Source organism: Antedon mediterranea, chromosome 8 (genome assembly GCF_964355755.1).
Source record: "Antedon mediterranea chromosome 8, ecAntMedi1.1, whole genome shotgun sequence".
NCBI classification, from domain to species: Eukaryota; Metazoa; Echinodermata; class Crinoidea; order Comatulida; family Antedonidae; genus Antedon; species Antedon mediterranea.
In genome coordinates, this window is record NC_092677.1 from 981957 (window position 1) to 1008260 (window position 26304).

Below are 26304 nucleotides of genomic sequence, written 5' to 3' on the forward strand. Positions count from 1 at the left end.
TTGTAGTGTGTAGTTGTTAACTCGTTGGCTTACTATTATGTACGTAGCCTATAGTTCCAAGTCGATGTTCGATTGCGCGCGCACACGATACTATAGCGCTTTCAACTTGCTAGCTATCTCTACGTCAGCAACCGATAATGGTATATCCTTTGACTATTCTCGTTGTTTCTGTGTTGTTGTATGCCAAATAAGGATTTTCACCAATGTACATAGCATGCAATTTATTTAACAAAAACTTTTCAAGATAGTCACTTGTATCATTTGTATTTATTTATATAGTTATCACATCGTATTATTTATTCTACTCAGGTACAAAACATATCTCGAAATTGTTAACAATTTTGACAATAAAGTTATCTTGTATCTTGTATCTTGTAAGAATTTTTATCATGTATTGTAATATTACAATTCCTATAATGTTTAGTCCATTAGTAATTAGTTTCACTCTATCATTTCGATTATTTAGATAAATTCTTCATAAGTTCCGTATTTTTTGGACACCAATTATACTTTCTGCAGCGATTTTCTTAAGTATGGCTATACAGGTCTGATCATCTCTAAAAAAAGCTTTTCCCTGTTGGTATTTGATAAGCCTTCAGAAAAAAACTGGTTTCACTACACTATGTTCTCTGTTTACTGTTTGCCCGTTCATCGTGTTGATTACGTCACCGGCTGCCGGTGCAGCACTTACTCTTTACATTCCTTTGTTAGTCCCGTTTCTATGGGCTTTTGTAGCCATTGTTTGGCTTTCACCGGGCTTTAGACTCCTAGACGTGAACGATATACAAACAAACTGGTTTTTTTCTAATATTTCTTTGAGATAGAACTTACACCTTAACAAGACTTGATTTAACTTGACTTATTCACTGTGTTAACTTAGAAATCAATCGAGATTAAAACGTCAAATTTTACCTATATTTCAGGAGCTGTAAAAAGCTATACCTTGGTGAAGTAAAATCACAGCGACCTTATTATAAATACTGTAGTTAATTTACATTTACATTTCAATCTACACAATAATTATGAAAATAGCATGCTAAAACAATGTATAGCATACATTTTCTTTGTTCCCGCATGCGCATCGAGGCCTTGCTCGTTAACACTTATATGGCGAATCTATATATAAATTATGGTTAATTCTGACATAGGCGAGCACAATGCAAAAACTTCGGTACAAATCTCCGCCTTGGATACCTACCTTATCTATCTGAGATGTACCGCGAAACGTAGATTTGATAACATTAGTGTTCACAGCGACGCTATTGTTCCATATTTCTATCTTAGGAAGATGTTATAAAGAGTTTTTTAACACAATTTATGATTTCAACATTAGATTTTCATCTCAATTTCAATTCTTCCCGGTCAAAGTAATTTCCGGGTTTAAGATAAGTTCACCTAGCAACAACCTGGTTTCAAATATTTTCTCTCTTTTATACACAAGGGAGCAGTTAAAATAATAGATTTGACCCTAAAGGTGATTGGAAACAGGCACTTTCCATCAGTCAATACAGTGTCCCTTTGGAAGACGACAAAAAAACCCAGATATATTTGGCCATTAATCATAGCCATTTCAGTTTTTTGTTTATTTTAAAACATACCGCGCGTGTGTGAAGGTACAGTAGTTAAATAATAGGAATTATAATGCAAATTAATAAAGATCAAATTAAATATACACCATAAAGAATCAGAATATATTGTGGGGAATAGTATTATAAAATTACATAGGGAGATTTGATGATAAGACATTTTTCGAGTGAAATCCCGATAGCTGAGTTTTATTGAGTAAGCTTGCAAGAATAACTGTAGGCTATCTTCCTGTGTCCCGTTAGGACCGAGATGTCTGCCCATGTTGCAAGCCGTAATGTCTTCTTTCTTGGGCCCACTCTGTCACGGCAGTTAGTTTCAAAAGATGATTAAATTAAATAATGTATTAATAATTATTAGGATGGTATTCATTTGAATAAACGCCTCTCCAATAAAACATCACTTTGAATAATAACCCCCCCCCCCCCACCCCAACCCAACTATCTAATAAACGTCCATCCACATATTTATAACAACACAATTATACTATTTGTAGTAGAATTCACCGCACTGTTATTTACAATTTACCAAGCATTTGTTATTCTTTTTTAGCACTTTTCATATCTATTAGAGGATTTCATTTGATTATAAATGTTACCATATTATTAAAACTACAAAATTTAACATATATCCCTCGAATAAGCACCTCCCTCAAATGACCTCCGCCTCCCCAAAGGGCCCTACCAAACAATAAAAACTGTACTTTAAAATGTCATTAATCATCTAAAACACTGTGAAACAAAGTAGTTTAGTTTTACGAATGTCAAGCATTTTCAATAATGGTAACCGACAGAAAACGTATAAGGAGAACATTATCATTCCGAGAACCATCGTCTACACTTCCTAGAGGGGGAGCAAGCGAAGCGAGCTCACCCTCTAGTAATAATAATAATAAGCTTTATTTATTCACGGATACTTAACTCAACTGAAAGTTGTTTTTCAGTAAGTCCGTGCTCAAAAGAAAACACCAACAAAAACAAATGTAAAAAGATCATAATTACTACTAAAACAGATAATAAAAATAAGTATCTTCATTCTTTATATAAATGATAAGCTCATTTTGATGAATGAATTAAATTATTCTAATTTGTCCTAGTTTTATTTAGTACATGCACTGGTGTGACTGTAACTATTGATATCTTGGGAGATGTGATTGAAGGTTCTGAAACGAGAATGATATGTAACTACAATCCTACAAGTGGTGGGACTATTATCATAACATGGAGTAATGTCACAGGAGGGGCATCTGAATCTATAGCAACAACTGTTGTGGGTGTATCTAAAGATGTGCAGCCTGCCTACAGTGCTATCTTTAGTCTTGATCCAAATGATGATAGAGCTCTTGTGATTGCTAACACTTTACGTAGTTACAGTGGTGATTACGAATGTGATGTTGTTATTACTGGTGTATCTTCTGGCAAGGATGATGTTACTCTGAATGTTATATGTAAGTTATTTTGAAGAGCAAATAACTTAACTGTAGAGTACGTAGGCAAGTTATACAATTATTGATTATTAATGTATGATGTCAAAAGTTTTAAATAATAATTAAAACTATAATTTAATTTGTCACTTTGACGAATTATAGGTGATCATTGTGATAAGATAATTTTACTGATATTTAATTTGTTTTTTATATGTTTAATTATGAGCCCAAAACGATGATGTATTTCAATTGATTGTGGCTATTAATGCGTAATGACTTATGATGTTATTTACTTGATATTTGAGCATGCTATTTAGTTCCACACTAAATATTATCTTTAATACTAATGTGTATGGGGTAGAACCGTTATGTAATCATTTGAGTATCTCAGTCTTGACTTACAGATATAGAGGACCCAGTATTAAGTTTGACTACACCTGTGAATGAGGGTGATCACGTAGCATTGTCATGTGATGTTGTTTCCAAACCAAACGCCCTGTTCACTTTTAAGAAGGATGTATCCATTTTACAGCAAGGAGGCTTGTCTACTTACACCTTCACTGCGGATCGGGACGATCAAGGGAGTTATACGTGTGAGACAAGTAACAGTGCTGGTACTAAAGCTACTGCTGGTCAGGTTCTAGAGGTGTTTTGTAAGTATGTACTATATCATTCAAATTTAACTAAATTCCTAAAGAATCATTTCTGCATTAAACTTTAAATTCAAATTTAAATATAATCTATAATTTATCATAGTATGGAGTAATGTCACAGATGGAGCTTCCGATGTAATAGCAATAACTATTGTGGGTGTATCTAAAACGTGCAGGCTTCCTATATTGATATCTTTAGTCTTGATCCAAATGATGACAGAGTTCTTGTGATTAATACATTTAATTTTTTTTTAAATATGTTAAAATATGAGAGCAAAACGCGTATTTCATCCAATGACCTGGCTGCATTTGGTAATTTTCACAATCAGTGTTGTAACTGTTGTACTGTCAAGTCCAACATTTCAAATGAAGTGTACAGTATAACAATACTTTTGCAGTAGGCCTATTAAAATCATGGAACTAAATATGAAATTGTAAAAATGTAACTTTTTGGGACTTAATACTTTAGTAGTTTATGTACTCATGTCATATCCATGGTAAAACAGCCTGTTGAGAAAAAAAAACATTTTTGTTGTAAACAAAGATAATTGACAAAACTAGATGGTACGCTCGCTTCGCTCGCGTACCATCTAGGTCGTGCCCACAGATGGTTCTCGAATACACAGTAATTTCAGCGTAACAAAACTGGCGATTTCAAATGTACGTACCGCAGGACTATAGGCCTATACATTGTCGTTTAGAGAAACGAATAAATAGACACGATGATTTATGTAGTCAACTAAAATTAGCACCCTGGGAATTACTTCCGAAGGAGAAACTTATCACAAAATTAGTCCAAGTTTTTGATTTGAACTCATTTAAAGAAACCCAATTTGTGTTTTGTATGTAACATTAGGGTTGAGGGATGGGAAAGCGGATAGGTACAAAGAGGAACAATTTTTAAATATATTCTTTATCCACTCAGTAACGAAATATTTTTTTCATGTTTTATAGGCCTATAAATAATATACCTCTAAATACAGTAAAACATTTGCGATTTAATACTTTTTTTATTTTATTTATTTATTTATTTATTTTAAATATTCATTGTACACTAATTTTCCCCGTGTATGGCAAGAGATTCCTAATTATATTAGAGAACATTCTTTATTTAGTTTAGTTAAAACTGTCACTGTCATAATCGATTGAAATATTAAAGTACCATGTCACGATACACCACTACGACGTTTATATTTGGTAATTATTAATTAATACAAACGTTGAGAAAGAACTGTCAGTATAAAGTTTATTTGTATATAATAATGTGTTTATATATCTAACAGTAGAGCCTATCCACAATCTCGCAAGTTTATTCTCTAAGGGCCCATATATTTACCTACCGTATGTGTTAAACCAAGGGCTCATAAATTTACCTACAGTACTTGTGTTAAACCAAACTCTGGCAGACTGAGAGATTGGGATGTTCCATTCATCGCAAATCAATAGATTTGTATAATCGTATATTAAATCTATCAAAATAGTATTTTTTAAAGAAAATCGGCCTGTCTTCAACATTATGATGGTGTACTCTAGCTGTTCAACCGGTTTTCAGCTATTAAAAACAATTATCGTAGGAGGAGATAGGAAAATGCGAAGCCTCCTCGCATTTTTGTGGCGGGTATTTTTCAAGACGGACATCCATTATACAGTGTATACCACGGTCGGAAAACACCCCTATTTGGGGCAAATCTTGGAACCTAAATTCGTTTTAACCGTCAATAACTTATTATCTAACTTAATTTAATTAGTAAACAGGGTTACATCAGGTGGTTAAAATCAGTACCGAAAGTACGAACCAACTTTATATACCATCGAGTAAAAATTCTAGAAGTAAGGCGCGATTTACCGAATTTTGCCCTTACGTAAATTTATATATAGATATCTGCAATGAATTTACCCAAAAATCATTTTTGGGGTTGGTTGACAAGGTACTTAATTAAGTGATTTGTATACATTATTTTTATTGGCAAATTTGAAATTTGAAAGACATTTTTTTAATAGAGAGTAATCTAAATCAATCCCATTGCATGATTGCACCTTAAAAATATACAAGTTTTAAAAGAATTCACAAATTATTTACCAAGTTGAACATTTTATATGTTGGTGTTTCGGAGGTTACGGTTAACAATTGTACTTGTTTCAGAGGTTACACTTACTGTTTACAATATAAAAAAAACATTTTGTGATGCAAAATTTTGGTCCAATATTTCACTATTACACTAACACTAACCTACTGTCCGTATGGTAATCGCATTAAATGATTTAGGAACCTAATTATTATTGTATCAAGTGGCAAGTAATACATAATACTATGAAACACATTAAACATTTTATATTGAATTGAGCATTCCCTCAAAGAACAAATAACTACATTTTAACAACTAGCAATGTCAATTGCAAAACAACTTTTAAATGGTGTAAATTATAGGTTACTAGATGGTTCTCGAATACACAGTAATTTCAACATAAAAAAGCTGGCAATTTCAAATGTACGTACTGCTGGACTATTACATGTCGTTTGCAGGAACGAATAAATAGACACAGTGATTTATATAGTCAACTAAAATTAGCACCCTGGGAATTATTTCCGAAGAGAAATTGTCAGAAAACGAGTCAACATTTTTTAGTTAAATTTAAACAAACCCAATTTGTGTTTTGTATGTAACATTGGGGTTGAGGTATGGTGACAAATATATTCTTTATAAAAAATACAGTTCCTTCATAATAAAGTAATTTACTTTCTATGGACCAGAGTTTCCGAAATAAAAGATTGAATGAATGAATGAATGTATATACCATCGAGTATAAAGTCTAGAAGTCTAGTGTGATGCAATGTATCGGATGTGATACAATATTTCTTGATATTTTATATATGTCTTATTCCTTGTCTGTGTTTTCTTGTTCACAGTTCAGTTAAATGATATTGAATGTATTTTGTTTTACAACAATAAAGAAACTGAAATATACAGGAAAAAACTTTGTAATGTTGTAGAATTTTAATTGTTATTAGTTGCACATGGTGAATTTAAAATTGCATCATGAGATGATATATATTTTCGTGAACATTGTAAATTAGTAAAATAAGAAATAATAAAAATTGTGTCATCTTACAGATTTTTCAAGTGGTAATGTGGTTAAGATTGATGTCAATAATAAAACCGTTGCTCATAATGTGATCATCACATGCGATGGTACTGTAGATGGCAATTCAGTTCCTGATATAAACCTCTATAGCGATAACACTATTATTGAAACACAGACGACATTACCACTAATATACACCATACCTACTGTGTCAAAGAATGACAGCGGAATGTACAGATGTGAAGCAAATAACAGTGTTGGAAATGTAACAAGTAGAACAATAACACTTAATTATTGTAAGTACTATAATAAATATCTCCATGAGTATACCAATTAAAATATAACCATTAAACTGTTTGTTTTCTTAAGTTTATTGAATATTATTATTTTGTGTTTTATTTTAGGCCCTATATTGTTATATTCATTGTATTCATTTTTATTCATCGTCAAACACAGTAGAATATAGTAGATAGTTTGAAATTATTTTCGTTTGTTAAAAGTTAAACATTCAAATAAAAATAATTTTGTTTAAAGGGTCACTATGAAAAAGTATAATACTACTCTAAACACATATAATCATCTATTTGTTTCGAGATAATGTTAAAATTAGAAATTAAGTAGAATTGAAATTGAATGTTACGTTAAATATGGAATTATATCCAATATACACAGTTTTTAATACAAAATATCGTGTACTGAAAAGATTTAAAGACATAAGTAAAAATAAAGCCATTGTTTTCAGATAAACCAATATTTGAACAATATATATATACTGTTGGACACGGTGAGAAATATGTTATCACAGCTGATGTTAACGCTAACCCTCAAGAGGTATCTTATGTTTGGAGCAGTGATGGTGTTAATGATACAGATATTAATCCTGCAACATTCACATTCATTGCGTCATCAGTGGAAGACAACACAATTTATGAAATATCACTAATTGCTACTAATCTTATTGGATCAACTTCCAAGACAATGTGGATCGCAGTCTCAGGTTGTTACTCCAACCAACATTTTTTTTAAATGTATGCATTTCCTTTCAACAAACACGTAAAAAAGTTCCGCCGAAATTTTGGCAACAAACAAATTGTCATACAATTACATCATCATCATAAAAGATAAAAGAAAAGCATCAACGACCATTATGTGCATTTGATAGAACACGAATGTGTTTGTTTTAACTTACAGATAGGACATATCTGTATTTGTTTACCAATGTTTTAGTCTGGTAATTTAGCCAATAGGTTTTTAAGTATTAAATACTTAAATTAATTATTAATTCTTAAATTGCATTTATGCTTTTTATTCTTCAAAGTCAACAAACAGCATTTGTTTATAACAGATGCGGAAAATGTCATAAGGATCTATCAAACAAGTCAATAATAATCCATGCGATTTGTGAGCAATAAGCTCAGTGATGTTTCATATCATTTGGTAACATGCCCACGTCCACATAGAAACACTTCATGATATTTAAATTATTTTAGTGTGAGTGTCGTAGAACAGTATTAAAACCTTATTTTAATGATATTTACTGTGTCACAAGTCCAACACTAAATATTAACTGAACAACCCTCTAAACTAAATAATCCATAGCAATTGTCTGTAGACATAAGTCCGTACGAGATTCGATTGAATAAACCTACAGTATTCAAATACCAACTGAAAATAACTTATTTTGACACTAATTGGTATAGTTCATTTGTACTGATACCATTTATATGTAACTTTTTACGTTACTTTTCAGAGAAAACAGTTGAACCGCGTAATATCAATACAGGGCTGATAATTGGAATGCTCTTTGTTGGCATCTTCATTGGTGCCGTAGGATTGTATATTGGACAAATTATTCACAATAAGATAAGGAAGGTTAGTTAGATTTGTAATTCTAAAACTTGCAAAACTAGTGACAATATTCGAATGCTTGAGTATCTCCAACAATATAGCAAGTAAATACGTAGAATGCTGATTATTGTTGTTCAATTTACACAGGGAAGGGGTGAGAATAAAGAAAAATTATTTCCACTTTTAATATTTAACTTTCACAAAATTATCCTTTAAGTAAAATAAATCAAATTAAACGACATTTATTATGACCAGAATACTATTATATTACTGTAATTTATACTTAGAAGTCACTGTCAGAAAAACAAGAAACAGACAAAAGGAAACAAGAAGTAAGTATTGATCTGTAAAGACGATCAACAAAACGAGTCAAATGACAGGATATATCACACTCATTACTTAAAGAATAAACTAAACTAAAGTGATTTGGTCTAATTTGACTCCCGATTAAACGTACTGTTAAACTCTCTGGTTTAAATTAATGTATTATTTTTAGTGTATTGGAGGTATGCACTCTCGCTTTGTAGTTTTTAGTGTATTGCACTTTATTTATTGCCATACAGAACAATACTTTTGTAATTTTAATTTGCTTTCTGACAGACATACATGGATTATGTAGGAGAAAGTGGTGGAGAAAACCAAACATATCAAGACTTACAACACAGAGTAGAAGAGTCAGCTTATGTTAATGTTAAGGCTGGGAATAAGAATAAGAAAGGGAAAGTGTGAACAAATTAATAATTTAAATAAAAAGCAAGGAAAAACATGCGTCATTAATGCTTGAAACAAGTACACGGTTTAAAGGAAGAGTATCGATCTACACCAAACAGGATGTGTACAGTTAAATATAATTAGATTAGAGAGAAATTTAAGAAAATTGTGACTATATATTATCATTCAAACTTCGCTATAGGCCTACAACGTAAATATTTATCTATATATTTTATTCTAAGCCTGGCCTACTATCTTTTAATTACCAAACAATTTAAACTAACACCAATATAGTTTAATTTGAGCAGACCAACGGTAATTTTATCTGAATGTGTGTAATAATTTATTAAGTTTACATTTACAGGCCTGTATATTGTTAGCAGATTAATAAATATCTTAACACTTTTTATTCTACGATTGAGCTGAATTTCGATTTCCATCGTGTTAAGTTGAGGTCTATTTTCATGTAGTAGTGAATGCCCATGACAACCCCTTACTGACCCTCTGATGTTTCCAGTTTTTTAGTTTAGTAATTATATAAACTTATATTGGCATTACAACATTGTATACGATTAACGAATTAAAAAAGGAATATCTCTATATACAGCATTTATAATATTTTTGTCATAGTTTTGCGATGGTTTAAAATACATATACATGACATCTAATTTACAAAAAGGCTGACTACCTTAAAAAGAATTTCAATTATGCTCTTTTAAAACTAAGAAAACTAATTAAAATATCATATTTGTGCTTTGTAATCATGGTGCAATGAGTTTCCATTGCCATTTTGTATCAGGTATGGTAGAACATTACGTTAATCCGTCACTATTTCACAAATGGTGGCGTCAACAAAAGCGTGAAAAAGAGGCTCAAACAACATTTTCTGCTAACATCCCGATTAACCAGCAGTTATTAATACGTACTAGTGTCAATAACTGAAGTCGACAACCAAAACATTATAGACTACTTAGATATGTACTACAAATAATGTATTGTACTTAGTAGGATATTAACTTACTATTAGGAATTAGGCCTACGCCACCGTTGATCTCATTCTCATCGCTTTTTCTGATGACTCCAAATTTAATTGTTCGTGAACCATACGTGATGTTAATCAAGCAAATTCGCTTTAGATAAAGAATAAACAAATAAAAAATTGAGTACAGTTGATTCAATTTAAATAGAACATTAGTTTTACTCATGACTATAATAACTCGCGATTACGATGTTTCACAGTACCTTTCTATTGCATTCACGTTTCGTTTTTCATTAATAATAGTGGGTAGCGCTTTAGCAGTCATACAAACAGTAAGGTTTATATTTTTGTTGGATTTCGTGTTAGATTACACATTGCATCAAACTGCTTTTATAATTAGATTATTAATTATAATTGATTCAAGCACAGACTTTATGATACAATTCAGTAGAGGCCAATAGTTTGATCATTTAAGGCGGGATTCTGAAGGTACTGATTACTATCCGTTATATATTTAAGGTTTTTTATTAGTATTTGTCGAATTATTCGAATACACAAATTATAATTACAATTATGTCAATTGTAACCTTACTCTAGTAGCTAGATCAACTTTCGTATGCACTTTGAGGTCCAGAGAATTTGACTTCAGAAATTGGTTTAGGATGGTCAAACAATCATTATTGGCTTGGTTACACATTTTGAAAATGTGGCGAAAGGTCAAAAGGTCAGGGTGAAAGGTTATCAAACTAAACACCAATAAGTCCTTAAATCTCGACAACCACTGGTTAAAGCGAGGTAATTTTGGTCTCAAACTGATCAGAAGGTATACATTTATATTCAGTCTAATGGGACATTTTAGTCAAAAATGACCAGAAATACCATTTCTGACCTTTGACCCACACCTCAGAGCATGTATGTATCTCCGTAACTACTGATTGTAGACACTTGAATTTGGTCTTAAATTGTTTGAAATAAACATTTTGTTATTTGTTGCACATTTTTAAAAATGTTACAAAAGGTCAAAGGGTCAGGGTAAAGGGTTATATGAACAAATATAAATAGATAGTTGTATCTCGGCAACCACTCGTCACAGCAAGTCAATTTTAGTCTCAAAATGTTCAGAAGGCATGCTTTCATATTCAATCTAATGGGACATTTTAGTAAAATTTAGTCAGAAATGCCATTTCTGACCTTTGACCCACATATCATGGCATCTTCATATCTCTGTAAGTACTGATCGTAGAAACTTAAATTTGGTATCAAATTGTTCGAAATATACATATTTACATTCATTTTAATACTGTAGAACATGTGATTAAAAGATGAACAGAAATACTATTACTAATGTTTCAAACAAAAAACAAATCTCTACATAACTTATCCAGTAATGTTATGCCATAACTGATACTTTAAATTCTGTACCTTTTTCTAGTGGTATTGATAATAAATCTCCAGAAACATATATTGTTTTATTATCTACACTGGGAACAGACGTGTATAATATACACCGACAAAACTTCATATTATGTACCGGTATAAGTTTTGTCGGTAACATTAAAAAATATTATGCAACAGTGTTACGGAATAAAGACAATGAATTGGTCTATTATAGTTGTCTCTGATACCTTTTATTACATGATTGTACTTGCACCAGGATAGAATGAGGTTTAATCCAGTTATTATTCTTATTATATTAATTAATTTTTTTTTAATCTGGGGTGTATTTATTTGATTATACATGTTACCATTATTACACCCAAACAAAATAAACGCCTTCTTTGAATGGATGCCCGGGCCTTTTATTCGGCTATGGTAAGTTACTTCTAGCATTCTTAACTGTTGAGCTCGAGTATTAATTCGAATTAAAACCCGCTTTGAATAAAAGCCTCCCTCAAATAAACGCCACCATTCCCTCCAATAGAACATCATGTGGAATAAACGCTCCGCCACATGCATTTACAAAATAATTGTATTACAACACATTTCATTAACTACCATAATCTACAATTTAACAAGCATTTTGACATAATTTTATTAACTACAATAATCTACAATTTACCAAGCATTTTTTTCACTTTTTGATATTAATTGTGCTGTATTTTTTTTACATCTAGGTGGTATTTATTTCATTATACATGTTACCATATTATACTCCAAATAAAGATGCCTCCCCTCCCCCTAAAAACCCTTTTGAACAATAAATGCCCGGGGTGTTTAATCGGATACACATGGCAAGTTACTTCTAGCATTCTGAAAAGAACTGTTGAGCTTGACGTTTATATCAAAATTGTTGTCGTGGACAGCAATAACTAGTACTTGAAATTGAAACAATTTAAAGTATCAGTTATTGCATAACTTTACTGTCTAAGGATAAGTTGTGTAGAGATATGTTTTTTGTTTTAAACATTAGTAATAGTATTTTCTGTTCATCTTTTAACCACATTTTCTATTACAATGAATGTAAATATGTATATTTCGAACAATTTGATACCAAATTTAAGTTTCTACGACCAGTACTTACAGAGATATGAAGATGCCCTGGTATGTGGGTCAAAGGTCAGAAATGGCATTTCTGATCATTTTGTACTAAGATGCCCCATTAGACGGAATATAAATGCATGCCTTTTGAACATTTTGAGACCAAAATTGACTTGCTGCAACCAGTGGTTGCCGAGATACAAGTACCTCTATTTATTTTTCATATAACCCTTGACCTTGACCCTTTGACCTTTTGTAACATTTTTCAAAATGTGTAACAAATAACAAAATATATATTTCGAACAATTTAAAACCAAATTCAAGTGTCTATGACCAGTAGTTACGGAGATAAATACATGCCCTGGGTTGTGGGTCAAAGGTCAGAAATGTCATTTCCGGTCATTTTTAACTAAAATGTCCCATTAGACTGAATATAAATGTATATCTTCTGATCATTTTGAGACCAAAATTACTTCGATGTGACCAGTGGTTGTTGAGATTTAAGGACATATTGGTGTTTGGTCTTATGACCTTTCACCCTGACCTTTTGACCTTTTGCCACGTTTTTAAAATGTGTAACCAAGCCAAAAATGATTGTTTGACCACCCTAAACCAATTTCTGAAATCAAATTCTCTGGACCTCAAAGTGCATACGAAAGTTGATCTAGCTACTAGAGTACTTGTGGTATCATGACAGTAGGAGGCCTATATTCCAATGTACGTAAATGGTGTTTACACTGAACGATAAGTACAAACTTTTAATTCAGTCCGTGTACACATTGTAATAGTTTTACTAAATGAAATATAATGTTTAGCTCCATGATGAGGATCTGTTTAAAGATGCTGTATGCTAAAATGAATAAAATTAACCACATTCTGTATCGCAAATATGCTTAATCGGCTTTGTTAGTGTATGTGATTGCATTGGTATTTAATCTATATATAAATTTACGTAAGGGCAAAATTCGGTAAATCGCGCGTTATTTCTAGAATGTTTACTTGATGGTATATAAAGTTGGTTCGTACTTTCGGTACTGATTTTAACCGCCTGATGTAACCCTGTTTACTAATTAAATTGAGTTCGATAATTAGTTATTGACGATTAAAACGAATTTAGGTTCAACGATTTGCCCCAAATAGGGGTGTTTTTCGATCGTGGTATACACTGTCTAATGGATGTCCGTCTTGAAAAATACCCGCAGACGATAATACGAGGATGCTTCGCATTTTCCTATCTCCTCCTACGATAATTGTTTTTAGTGGCTGAAAACCGGTTGAACAGCTCGAGTACAGCATCATAATGTTGAAGACAGGCCGATTTTCTTTAAAAAATACTATTTTGATAGATTTAATATACTTTTATACAAATGTATTGATTTGCGATGAATGGAACATTCCAATCTCTGTTCCACAATTGTCTATTCCCTCAGGCGTCGTAAAGGCAAGTACTGTATACTGATAACAGAAATTCGATCCATTTTTTTTTTCAATCTGTGCTGCAGAGGTTGGATATAAATTTTTTTTAAACGGATAAAGAGCTAGCGTTTTAACTCGCCGAATATTATGTATAAATCTTTATTATTGCAGTTAAACCACCCACATCATCACCCTTCCCTCACTGGCATGAGTAGCGTTGTAAAACCAGTAGAGGATAGGCCTACGGTACATCACATGCCCTAAACGCAGAACAACTTTGGTGGGTAGGGTAGGAACCAACTTAAGTATGAAACAATTGAAAACCATTAGGCCTACTAATTAAGTCGAGTTAGATAATTTAATATTTATTGACGATTAAATCGAATTTATGATTTTCCCCGAATAGAGGTGGTTTTCACAAATTGTTTTACATTATATAAACATATACACGTCGTAGTGACGTATCGTTACATGTACTATACTATTTCAATCGACTAGGACGGTGATAGTTTCAACAAAGTATTACATCGCAATGTTTTACTGTGTTTAGTGGTATATTATTTGTAAAACATGAAAACAATTAATATTTCGTTACTACATGGATAAACTAATTAAATTGAGTTCGATAATTAGTTATTTACGATTAAAACGAATTTAGGTTCAACGATTTGCCCCAAATAGGGGTGTTTTTCGATCGCGGTATACACTGTCTAATGGATGTTCGTCTTGAAAAATACCCGCAGACAATAATACGAGGATGCTTCGCATTTTCCTATCTCCTCCTACGATAACTGTTTTTAATGGCTGAAAACCGGTTGAACAGCTCGAGTACAGCATCATAATGTTGAAGACAGGCCGATTTTTAAAAAAAAATACTATTTTGATAGATTTAATATACGTTTATACAAATGTATTGATTTGCGATGAATGGAACATTCCAATCTCTGTTCCACAAGTGTCTATTCCCTCAGGCGTCGTAAAGTCAAGTACTGTATACTCATAACAGAAATTCGATCCATTTTTTTTTCAACCAACCCAACCATTTCAATCTGTGCTGCAGAGGTTGGATATACATTTTTTTAAACAGATAATGAGCTAGCGCTTTCACTCGCCGTATATTATGTACACATCTTTATTATTGCAGTTAAACCACCCACATCACAACCCTTCCCTCACTGGCATGAGTAGCGTTGTAAACCCAGTAGAGGATGGGCCTACGGTACATCACATGCCCTAACTAAACGCAGAACAACTTTGGAGGGTAGGGTAGGAACCAACTTAAGTATGAATTGGCTCTAAGAAACAATTGAAAACCATTATGCCTACTAATTAAGTTGAGTTAGATAATTTAATATTTATTGACCATTAAATCGAATTTATGATTTTTCCCGAATAGAGGTGGTTTTCACAAATTGTTTAAAATTATATAAACATATACACGTCGTAGTGATGTATCGTTACATGTACTATACTATTTCAATCGACGGTGATAGTTTCAACAAAGTATTAAATCGCAATGTTTTACTGTGTATAGTGGTATATTATTTATAATAATAATAATAATTTATTAGGAAATGACACCTTTGCATCGGTGGCACACACAGAAGTGGTGCATCCAATTTAACATAATACATCAAAACAATACATTATATGACGGATACAGGTTCCTAAACTGTTTGCAAAAATATAAAAGAAAAATCATTACCAACATGGTAATATAGGTACTGTATTAAATTGTCCTACAGTATCATAGGTTTGAGTTGATAAAGAGGTATATCAAAATAAACATAAAATATAATAAAGAGTTTACATTACAAACCATTGTGTTTCAACATCAGGTACTGATGACCTATAGTTGTTATCACAGGTGTATACTATTTACAAATCTAAATACAAATATATAAAAGCAACAATACAAAAGAAAAACAATCTATATATTGGGAGATTTAAGTTCTGACCGTTTCTCCCATGCAGCTCTTGTGTATTGTTTACAAAACAAATCAAAAAAGGTCTCAGATTCTTTACAAATCGCGATAGAATCTCCACCTAAAATATACTGTAATTTATCATCAGCAGTTGCTGTTGTGTAACGATTCCATGTGTCATAATCATTACAGAGTACAAGATTATTTTGTAGATTGGATAATTCTTTCATTCTAATATTATCAAATGCTTTACAGCTTAATAAAAAATGTTTAATGTCTTCGATTTCGCCATTCCCACATAAAGTACAAAGACCGGACACATCATTGGACCATTTATAAGTTTTACAATCTAAAGGTAGAGTGTTAGATCTTAATTTAAATTTCAGACTTGTCTCATAAAAATGTGTTTTATCAAGTAAATATTTTTCTAAATTAGGGAAAGGTTTCAATTTTGAGTATAAATTTAATGAGGTTTTTTGCATTATATTATTTGACCACTCTGATTTATATGATTCTGACAAACATCGCTCGACATTGCTAACTGAGAAAGGAACAAGAGTTAAACTATCATTATCAAAAACATTGTTGTAAAAGCCTATATCTGTACATTTTTCAAATATGTCAACACAACTACTAAGAAATTTATATTTTAAACGATCAAAGTCACATTTCAATTGTAGCATAGAATTAAGTACAATATTAGGCCACCTGTGGTCATCCATAGTTATAAAACGATTAAATAATTTAACTCTGGACAGTTTGTGTAGAAACCCACCCAAGGTCACCATAGAGTGCCTCTTTTGGAGTATACCGTGGAGCTTTGAGAAGAAAGCGGGCCATTTGCAATTGCACTTTCTCTAGGTCTTCGTTATCCTTCTTGGATTTATTATACCAAATGCTACAAGCATAATTTATTGAAGGAATTGCAATGGTTTTCCACAGTATGTTTCCATAGTACACCCGGTTAAAGTCATCAAGGTTAGCTATGATACCTTTGATATAAGCTATAAGCCGGTTGCCCTTTTGGATAACATGTTCATAATGTGAATGTTCACTCATGTTTGAGGAAATATAGACCCCTAAATATTTATAACTATTTACTTCTTTTATCGATTTTTCACCTAATTTCCACTCTTTATCTTTATTTATGCGTTTTCCAACAACCATGACATTTGATTTTTCATGATTAAAACCAAGTTTCCATTCTTTGGCGAATATATTGGCAATTTCTAACATTTCAGTCATTTCCCTTTCATTATTAGCAATCAATATAACATCATCAGCCCAGAAGAGCCCTCCCATCCAGACACCATTCATTCTTACCCCAAAGTTGCTTTCACGAAGAAGTTTAACAAATTCATTAATAATATAGAAAATAAAATTGGTGAGAGTACACACCCTTGTTTTACTCCTTTGTGGATATTAAACTCATTAGTCATGCTTTCCCCCACTTTTACTTTTGCTTTAACATTGTCATATAGTGAGCTTATTATTTTCCAAATTTTCCCTCTAACTCCCGTATCCCAGGCACATTTTAGGAGACCATCACGCCATACACTATCAAATGCTTTTCGGAAGTCCAGGAAAGCTAGATGTGTAGTTTTACCTTCAATTGAACGACAAGATAAAATGCTTTTCAATGTAAAGATGTGATCTTCACAACGGTGATAGGCTCTAAAGCCTCCCTGGACTTCCGAAAGTACATTTTCTTTTTCAACAAAGCAAGATATATACATTGAGATTACTCTATTAAATATTTTGGAAACACAAGATGTTAATGAGATGCCTCTATAATTATTTAGGTCTTTACGATCTCCTTTTTTAAATATTGGTACAACGATACTCATATTCCACTCACTTGGAATTGTTTCTAATTTGATAATTTTATTAAATAAGCAAACGAGTGATGCCGCTAAAGCGTCTCCACCATTTTTTAAAAGCTCATTGGTTATTCCATCAACTCCCGGAGCTTTATTATTTTTAGCGATTGCAAGTGCCTCAATGATTATATCAAGGTCTATATTAATGTCACATAGTAAATTTTCGTCATCGTTATTATTACCTAATGTATTAGAACGCATCTCATCAACCGCCCGCTTCGTTAAATAAGTAAAACAATCATAATCGTTATTAGCCTTACCTAAGTTCTCCCAATACTTTTTAACAAAATAAAGTATTTTTCCTTTATCACAAGTAGTTTCATCTGATTCTGGGATTTTTACACAATTAATGCCTGATTTACTATGTTTGTCATTAGACCCTTTTAATATGTTCCAAAAGTCCCTACAGGATGGTCCTCCTTTATTAGCAATCTCTACCGATTTATTTACCCTAGTTTCAGTAATTTTCTTAGATATAACTTTTTTGGCATGTATCCTTTTTTCTTGATAATATTGCCACAGATTATCTGTGTGAGCACAATTGGGATCTAATTTAACTGAGCGTCTATGAGCACGAGCAGCCTCTCTTCGTTCTGCTATTGCTTTTTGAACTTCATTATCAAACCAATGTTTACGTTTTTTACTTAATTTCTTAATACCAATACCATCCTTAGCTGAAGAAACAACAATAGATTTCCAGGATTCCCACAAGTTATCAACATTATTAAAGCCATCAGCATTCCAGTTGGAAAAGTTGTTTTCAATATTTTCTTGATACTTAATAAAATCCTGAATACCTGCAGTATTCCATACATGATTAGCATAAGAATGATGATTGACAGAAGTGATTAGGGTAGTATCTAATTCTAACAAAAGGCTATTGTGATCACTTCCTGTGCCTAGCTTTCTGTCTTCATCAACAATGAACTTTACTACATTATTCAACATATTTTGAGAACAAAGTATGTAATCAATGGTGCTTTTCTGATTACCCTTGCACCAAGTAACCACCCCTTCACATAAAGGACTACAGTTTAAAATAAACATATTTGAATCATCCTTAAATTGTAGTAAGCGCTTACCATTACTATTAACCTGTGGATCACCATTAGCAATTTCATGACCAATTCTACCATTAAAGTCCCCCATTATCAGAATGAGAGGCTCATGATTTTCTGCATTATTTTCTAATTGGATAACTTCTGATAATAATTGATTAGTCAATTCATCTGATTTCTCACTGTCAACTCCATTAACAGGATAATATACTACCGATATATACACTGGTGTGTTTGAATCAAAACACACTTTTACCCAAATTTGTAAAACATGAAAACAATTAATATTTCGTTACTAAATGGATAAAGAATATAATTTAAAAATTGTTCTTCTTTGCACCCATCCTCTTCCCCATCCCTCAACCCTAATGTTACATACAAAACACAAATTAAGTTTGTTTAAATTTGACTTAAACAATGTGTCTCAGTTTGTGACAAGTTTCTCTTTCGGAAGTAATTCCCAGGGTGCTAATTTTAGTTGAGTACATAAATCACAGTGTCTATTTATTCGTTCCTGTAAATGACATGTATTATTGTCCTGCGGTACGTACATTTGAAATCGCCAGTTCTTTAACGCTGAAATTATTATGTATTCGAGAACCATCTGTGGGCACGACCTAGATGGTACGCGAGCGAAGCGAGCGTACCATCTAGTAATTATAATTATTTTAAAGATAAACTGTTTATTCCAGATTTGCAATGGCAATATGCAGACTTACAATGATTTTCTTTATTATTCAATATGTGATTGTAAGTACAAAATACATTTTTCCCCATATAAAGATCCAACAACCAAATTTATGTAGGCTACTAATATGTTATTATGTTTGATTATCAAATAACAAATAAAACTTTAAATATTGTTTGGACAATTCGTTATGGGACACACATTTTATAAAATAGCTGGATAGCTTATAGTATGTTGTAAACTTCAGTCAAGTGAAGATTTGATCCAATTTTTAAAATTTATAAATAAAAATGTGTACAATTAACAATTTCAATTTTCAATATATTAACAATAATTTAAATGTTGTGTATTCTATTACAGTTATAAATAGTCAAACAGTATCAGTTACTGTACAAAATGCTACTGTTATATTAAATGAAGATGCTGTTATCACATGTGATTACCCACTCAGTTCTACAAGAACACTGACTGCTTTCTGCTTTGTCACAATTCAAATGGAGATCAGTTAAACTTTCTTGTTACAGTGCTCTAACAAATCCAAATGGTAGATACATAGTTAATACCTCACAAAATGGTACAGCTACTCTCACCATTGCCAACACAGTGTTGTCTGATGATGATGGATACTATCTATGTAATGTTCTTGATTCATTTGGTGAAAATGGTGAACATTTTGGAAAACTAAATGTTCAATGTAAGTATTTACTGTTACTCTCTAATGATTTTTAGCATTATGTTATAGATAACCTAATTTTGGAATTCATTTCATCTCTAATACTGTCTTACAGATATTGATGACGTTATTATTGATATCAATTCACCTACTAATCCCTTATTCACAATGACGTGTTCTGGAAATGGTAATCCTGTTCCTAAATTAAATCTGTATCACGACGAGACTACTATAGTAACTGGTACACTAACAATGCTAAGATACACACAAAGTAAAATAACGGAAGATGACAATGGAAACTAAATTGTATAGCTAGTAGTACCGCTGGACAAAAGGAAAGTGAATTGATAGAACTACAATACTGTTAGTAAACATGTTATTATTAATATCTTATCCAAGGTGAAACGTGCAGATGATCTAAACACTGCTTTTAAGTATCTGTGTATGAAGAAGCATTGCTGCCTTCGCATAGTTAGTAATTTTAATATTATACAAGTCCTCTTAGTTTGTTTACAAAAGAACCGTCATCACTCATGGAGGAAATATATAGATATCTATATATTTCCTCCATGCATCAAAGTTCTGAGAAAGGTCCTAAAACAAAAACAAATAGATCGATACTATACTGCTTGATGCATGATGTATTCGTTATGATAAACTTTTTATCTTCTTTAGATAAACCTGTTTTTGATTCCCTTATGAATAAAACAGCCTCTTCTAAGAAAAGTTATTTTTGAGATTGAAAACCTATCATACAACCCCAATGACGTCATCTACAAATGGACAACTGATGACCAATAGCATTGGATCCACGATAGACTCTTCGACAGTCACAGTTCAAAGTAAGTTATGATGTTTGAATCATTGGCTTATATTGTTGTATTTTTAGAGATTTTTTTCCCCCATATTTTTATTGTAATACAAACATTATTAACTGTGTGCTATTGCTTTTGTACCGTCATAAAAAAAAATAAATAAAAAATAACGTAAAATGCAGGGCCCCAATGGAAACCAGTTTTTAACTGTTTGGGCTACCCTGGGTAAATAAATGTAAATAAATAAATAATAAATAAATATCATACATATTACTATCATACATATTAATCATAACGTTCTTTTAGTTCAATACCCGTACGCAAATACAGATGTATTTATAGTGATCAGAAACATAATATGATAGTGATTAAAGCGATTCATGGGTATTATTATTTTGAATCAAATATGCCTCATTTCTGAGTTACCACACACTTTATCTAGTTTGTTGTTGGCTTATTGTATTTTTATGTTTGAGTCACAGCCGATCCACTTAAAGGGGGGTTCCGGGTTTAAAATGAATAGTAAAAAATGTAAAATATATTATTTGTTTGTCTCTTGAACGGTAAAAGTTTCAATTTATATAAGCGCCCAGTGAAGCAGAACGAAGGCTGTGAAATGAGGCCAGATTACAAGTGCAGCTACGGCAAAATCACACTGTGGTTACAGAATTCGAAATTCGTGAAATGGTCAATCTTCCGACGACTCGTTATCAATAACCATATCAATTACTTTTGTAAAATTATACTTATCTGATGTAATTTTAGTCGGTCTTCCCATTTATAAAATCAATTTTCTATGAAAATCCATCAAAACAGTGAAAAATTAGATAAGTTTGCACTTTACGTTTGCCGATTTTCGCACTGACTTAGGGAAAGCCTTCAAAATCAATGAAGCGTAACGTATACATTCCTGCTGAGCGAGGAGAGCGAGACGACGATACACGTGCTCTCTCTGCCCATGCCTGGCATCGTCACGTGATAAGCAGATACAGTATACAATACCAAACTGGTCGGGTCGAGTATACCCCGTCTATATCACAACATGAACGATGTACAGTATTTGATTGAAGGTCGACTCAACCTACCGGAATGGTATAGATAATATAGCTCGAATGAGAGAGTTGGAATATTTGTAAACATAAGTACAGTATTGCTAATTTTAACAAGTGTAGCCTATAGTAAAAGGCCTGGTAGTATCAATTCGCATAGGGTCTACTACACTAGCTAGCTCAATTTTTAACTGGGCCGGATCGGCTAGGCTAGGCTAGGTCTCCTTCCTACTACCGGTCTACTTGCTTGATGCAGTATACGATTTTTTGGAGAGTAAACTAGGCCTACTTATTAGACCATACGTGCGGACGGCGATCGGACCTTGTTTTGCCTCAATATTTACAGCCGATTTTTGTAGAACGTTTTAGGTTTAGATTGTTTAGGAGTTTGGTTGATAGGATGGGTTTGGAATCCACTGAGTTTTGTTATTTATGGGCCAATCGTTTAGTAATAGGCTAGCTAGGCCCATGAATGATGGCCATCGTGGCATGGAATCCCTAGTCAGAAATGGCTCTCACCCCGGCATGAATAAAATGATTTAGTCTAGGCCTAGCCTAGTACGTGAAGCCGATATACGATCTGTTACTATTAATTCGAGGTATAAAAATAGTATAATTTATGACTCCGTAATCTGTACTAAATTTTGTATTTCATTAAATGTCAAATAAATATATGCTACTGTTATTATTACACTTTAGGCCTAGCTTCTTAGCAAATCTACAAAAAATGTATTTCACAATGATCGGGTGGTCGTCGTTTGACAGAGGAGAGAGAACACAACGTACAAGCTTGACGTCGCGAGTTTGGAATCCACTGATGACGTGATTTTGTGAATATCTCATGAATATTAATGAGCTTCCCTAAGCTGCTGAAAAACAGACTTTCCATGAATTTACCCTAAAATGTATATGAAATTTAATTTTTTTAATTTCTCGTTATTACTTCTTCATTCTGACATGTCTATATTGTTATAATATTTTTTATTTAATAAATAAACGATATTTAAAAGCAATTTTAAACCCAGAATCCCCCTTTAAACCCTGCGAATGTGAAGAAACAATCGGAGAAACAGGCAACAACAGTACAGGTTTAGTCATTGGAATGTTCTTCGTTGGAATATTCCTTGGTGCCCTTGGATTGTCTATTGGATTGTTTATGTATACAAAGACAACGCAGGTTTGACATCGATAGTTTTTAATTGTAAAATTGAATCTACTGCATAATGGTTTAAAGATTAAAGTCATTTGAGCAAAATCAAACTTTAACATAATATTATATAAAGTTGTAACTTTTCTAAAAGGAAATAAAGTACAGTAATAACACTCTTGACATTTGTATCTAGAAGCAAACAACTAACAAGGAAAAAACGGAAAAGAAACAAGATGTAAGCATTCGCATTTCATTTATTTTTAAACAATTTTGTCAATTACTTAGAAATTTGAAAATAAAGGCGCCATTCTTTGTTATTCTATCTTTTATATTTAATGTAATATTTGGTGTACTTTAAAATTCTAACTAACTTTGTTGAATTGACTTATGTTGTCACAGACTTATATGGAATACAAGGTTGATAGACCTACTGATGGGGAAAACCAGACCTATAAAGATTTTCAACATAAAGTAGAGGAATCAGCTTATGTTAATGTTAAGACTGGGAATAGGAATAAGGGTTTGAAAGCGTAAACTAAGAAGAGAATATATGGACAAAGATGGAACATTACGGATGATGTGATGCCACGAGGAAGTCTAGGGTGTGGGGAGTATATCTTAAATAAAGAATAGAAGCACATTATGTAATTGAGTATTTTGAATGGATAAGGTGAGATGATCCATGCAGGATATAAGTATAGCCCCGTTTATGTAGATATTTAGGCCTAGTAAACATTGTGTTGTTAAAATGGTAAAATGGTGGGTTATAAGTGGGTAAAACCCAAAGACGAGTAGCCTACTACGGGTGCGTAAGAACATAAATTAACACGATTGAAGCTTGGTAAAAGCAATGGGAATTAAAGATATAAAAAAAAGTATTCAATTCATTCCTAAATGTATAACCAGGAGATGGTTTAATACTATGAATATTGAATGGCGTATGCAAAGATTCATGCTCGTTAAGCTTGACTTGATGTATTTCAAACTCAGGTTTAGGGATTAAAATAAGATATCGATAAGCCAGTATTGTTTAATATTATAGACTTGAATGCGGAAACAAAAATAAACGAAAAGGAAAGCAGATAGATAACATCGAGAATATAGTTTCTCCATGAGTGTATTTTATGAATCATAAGTACATTTAATGAACCATGGAGGTGAATAAAAGTTAAAATAACAATGGTTGGCTTTATCGTTAGTTACTTCCCTTAAGGGACAATCTAAATATTGTGCTTAGGCCTAATGTGAAAAAAAATATTAGACCTAATCCATGTGACGGAAAATAAATGAATACAATTTATTCATTTAATCTCTGTCACAAGCGTATCAGCATTTTATTTACTAAATCTGTATGATAATTCGAGTATAATATAAACAAATAAATGTAATTTGTCATTACATTATACCCAGTCTATAGTATTATAGGTCTAGTTACGGTAGCGAGTCAGAGTCATATCAAAGAAGAATTTCCATAACATAGACTATTGCCTATGGGATAATCGAAACAACAGGGTAGAACAACCATTCGTGTCTGAGTATGCTGCTAACGCCAAGAAGGCAAATGTATTCATTCATTTTTGTAAAAAATTGGAAAATGAGGGGGAGGAGATTAACAGTGATGTGTCCTTAGTAAAGGAGATAAGAGGAAGGTTTATCATTCTATGATACACGAAGGTATTATTGTACGTTTCATTACTGACGACAGCATCAATAATGCAAATACACTGCATTATCGACATTATAGCTTGAACATATTATCTTATATTACCAATTAAGTGTCTGAACAATTATATCAATACAATCCTACCTCAAACTACCACTAAGTACTGCATGGAAACGCACTTCTCTTGAACATCATTTCTAGCCATAGCCATTCTACAATACATAACGACGAAACAAGATAATAATTATCAATAAGTAATATAATTGCACTCAAGCGAACACTGAAACTATACTTTAAACTGTAATTTCAACAAATATTGTAAAAAAAACTACTTTAAACGCCTACCTGTGCTTCAGAACCCATCACATCCTTTGCTAACAAAACGTATAGTAAGCAAACGACGAGACAAACAAAAACACAAGCGTCTGTTATCACCTGTATGCAAATGACGTGACATACCGTAATACAAGAGAAGCAGTTTTAAGCTTTAACCATCTATTGGAAACGTCACAATCTGTTTCACAGTAAAATACACAACAAACATGTATACGAACGAACTGATACGAATAAAAGAAGCAATATACCAATTATTAATAAATGAAACTAAAGAGTTGATAATTATTTATCATTTATTTATACATATTTTTTTAATTATCTGGTTTGCCAACATAATTTCTCATAATCAAACTGCATTAACTTTCCTATAGATATTGGTAAAGAGGGTACTATACAACAAGATATAAAGTGTTATACCATACATCGGATAATAGAAGAGAATGATATTATAAATCGAGAACCTTTGAGACTTTTAATGCGTTTTGATACACAGGGAAGGAAATTGGCTGAAATGGTTCAACGGCAGGGCAACGAAAAACTGTAAAATTGTTTTAAAAGGAAGAAAAAAAAAAACCCTGAGTTGACAGTTTGAAACGCGTTGTTAAAAAAGGGGAAAGAATAAATACAAACTTTATATCCTGAATTTAAAAATCACTAAAAATACAGTACTTCTATTTAGTAATTTGCTGTTGTATTATTTGTGTTTAACAACAATTTGAGCTTCACACATCATAGACAAAGGTGCACCAGGGTTTCCTGATTGTAGATACAAAATACAATCAGTTGCTTGTTGGTTTTATGATTATATATAGTTTGATATTGTTATGTTTACAGTACAGTGAATATATTACACAATACACTACAAATAATTTTATACTTCCTTGTAGG

At 32.2% G+C, this 26304-nt stretch overlaps 2 protein-coding genes across 2 annotated transcripts in view; both read left to right on the forward strand.

The window, feature by feature from the left end:
- The window catches only part of LOC140056976 (cell adhesion molecule CEACAM8-like), a 26395-nt gene extending 19508 nt beyond the window's left edge, over nt 1-6887 (forward strand). Inside the window, exons 2-4 of the mRNA XM_072102506.1 lie at nt 2681-3031; nt 3415-3667; nt 6777-6887. Of these exons, the coding sequence (XP_071958607.1) occupies nt 2681-3031; nt 3415-3667; nt 6777-6792 (620 nt within the window). The 3' untranslated portion in view covers nt 6793-6887. The remainder of the gene's footprint in view (nt 1-2680; nt 3032-3414; nt 3668-6776) is intronic.
- On the forward strand, nt 6808-10007 carry LOC140056978 (uncharacterized). Its single transcript, XM_072102507.1, has 5 exons — nt 6808-7043; nt 7490-7744; nt 8498-8619; nt 8883-8927; nt 9196-10007. Exons 1-5 carry the CDS (start codon nt 6977-6979, stop codon nt 9322-9324), a joined length of 618 nt encoding a protein of 205 aa, XP_071958608.1. The 5' UTR covers nt 6808-6976; the 3' UTR covers nt 9325-10007.
- The last annotated feature ends 16297 nt before the right edge of the window (nt 10008-26304 follow it).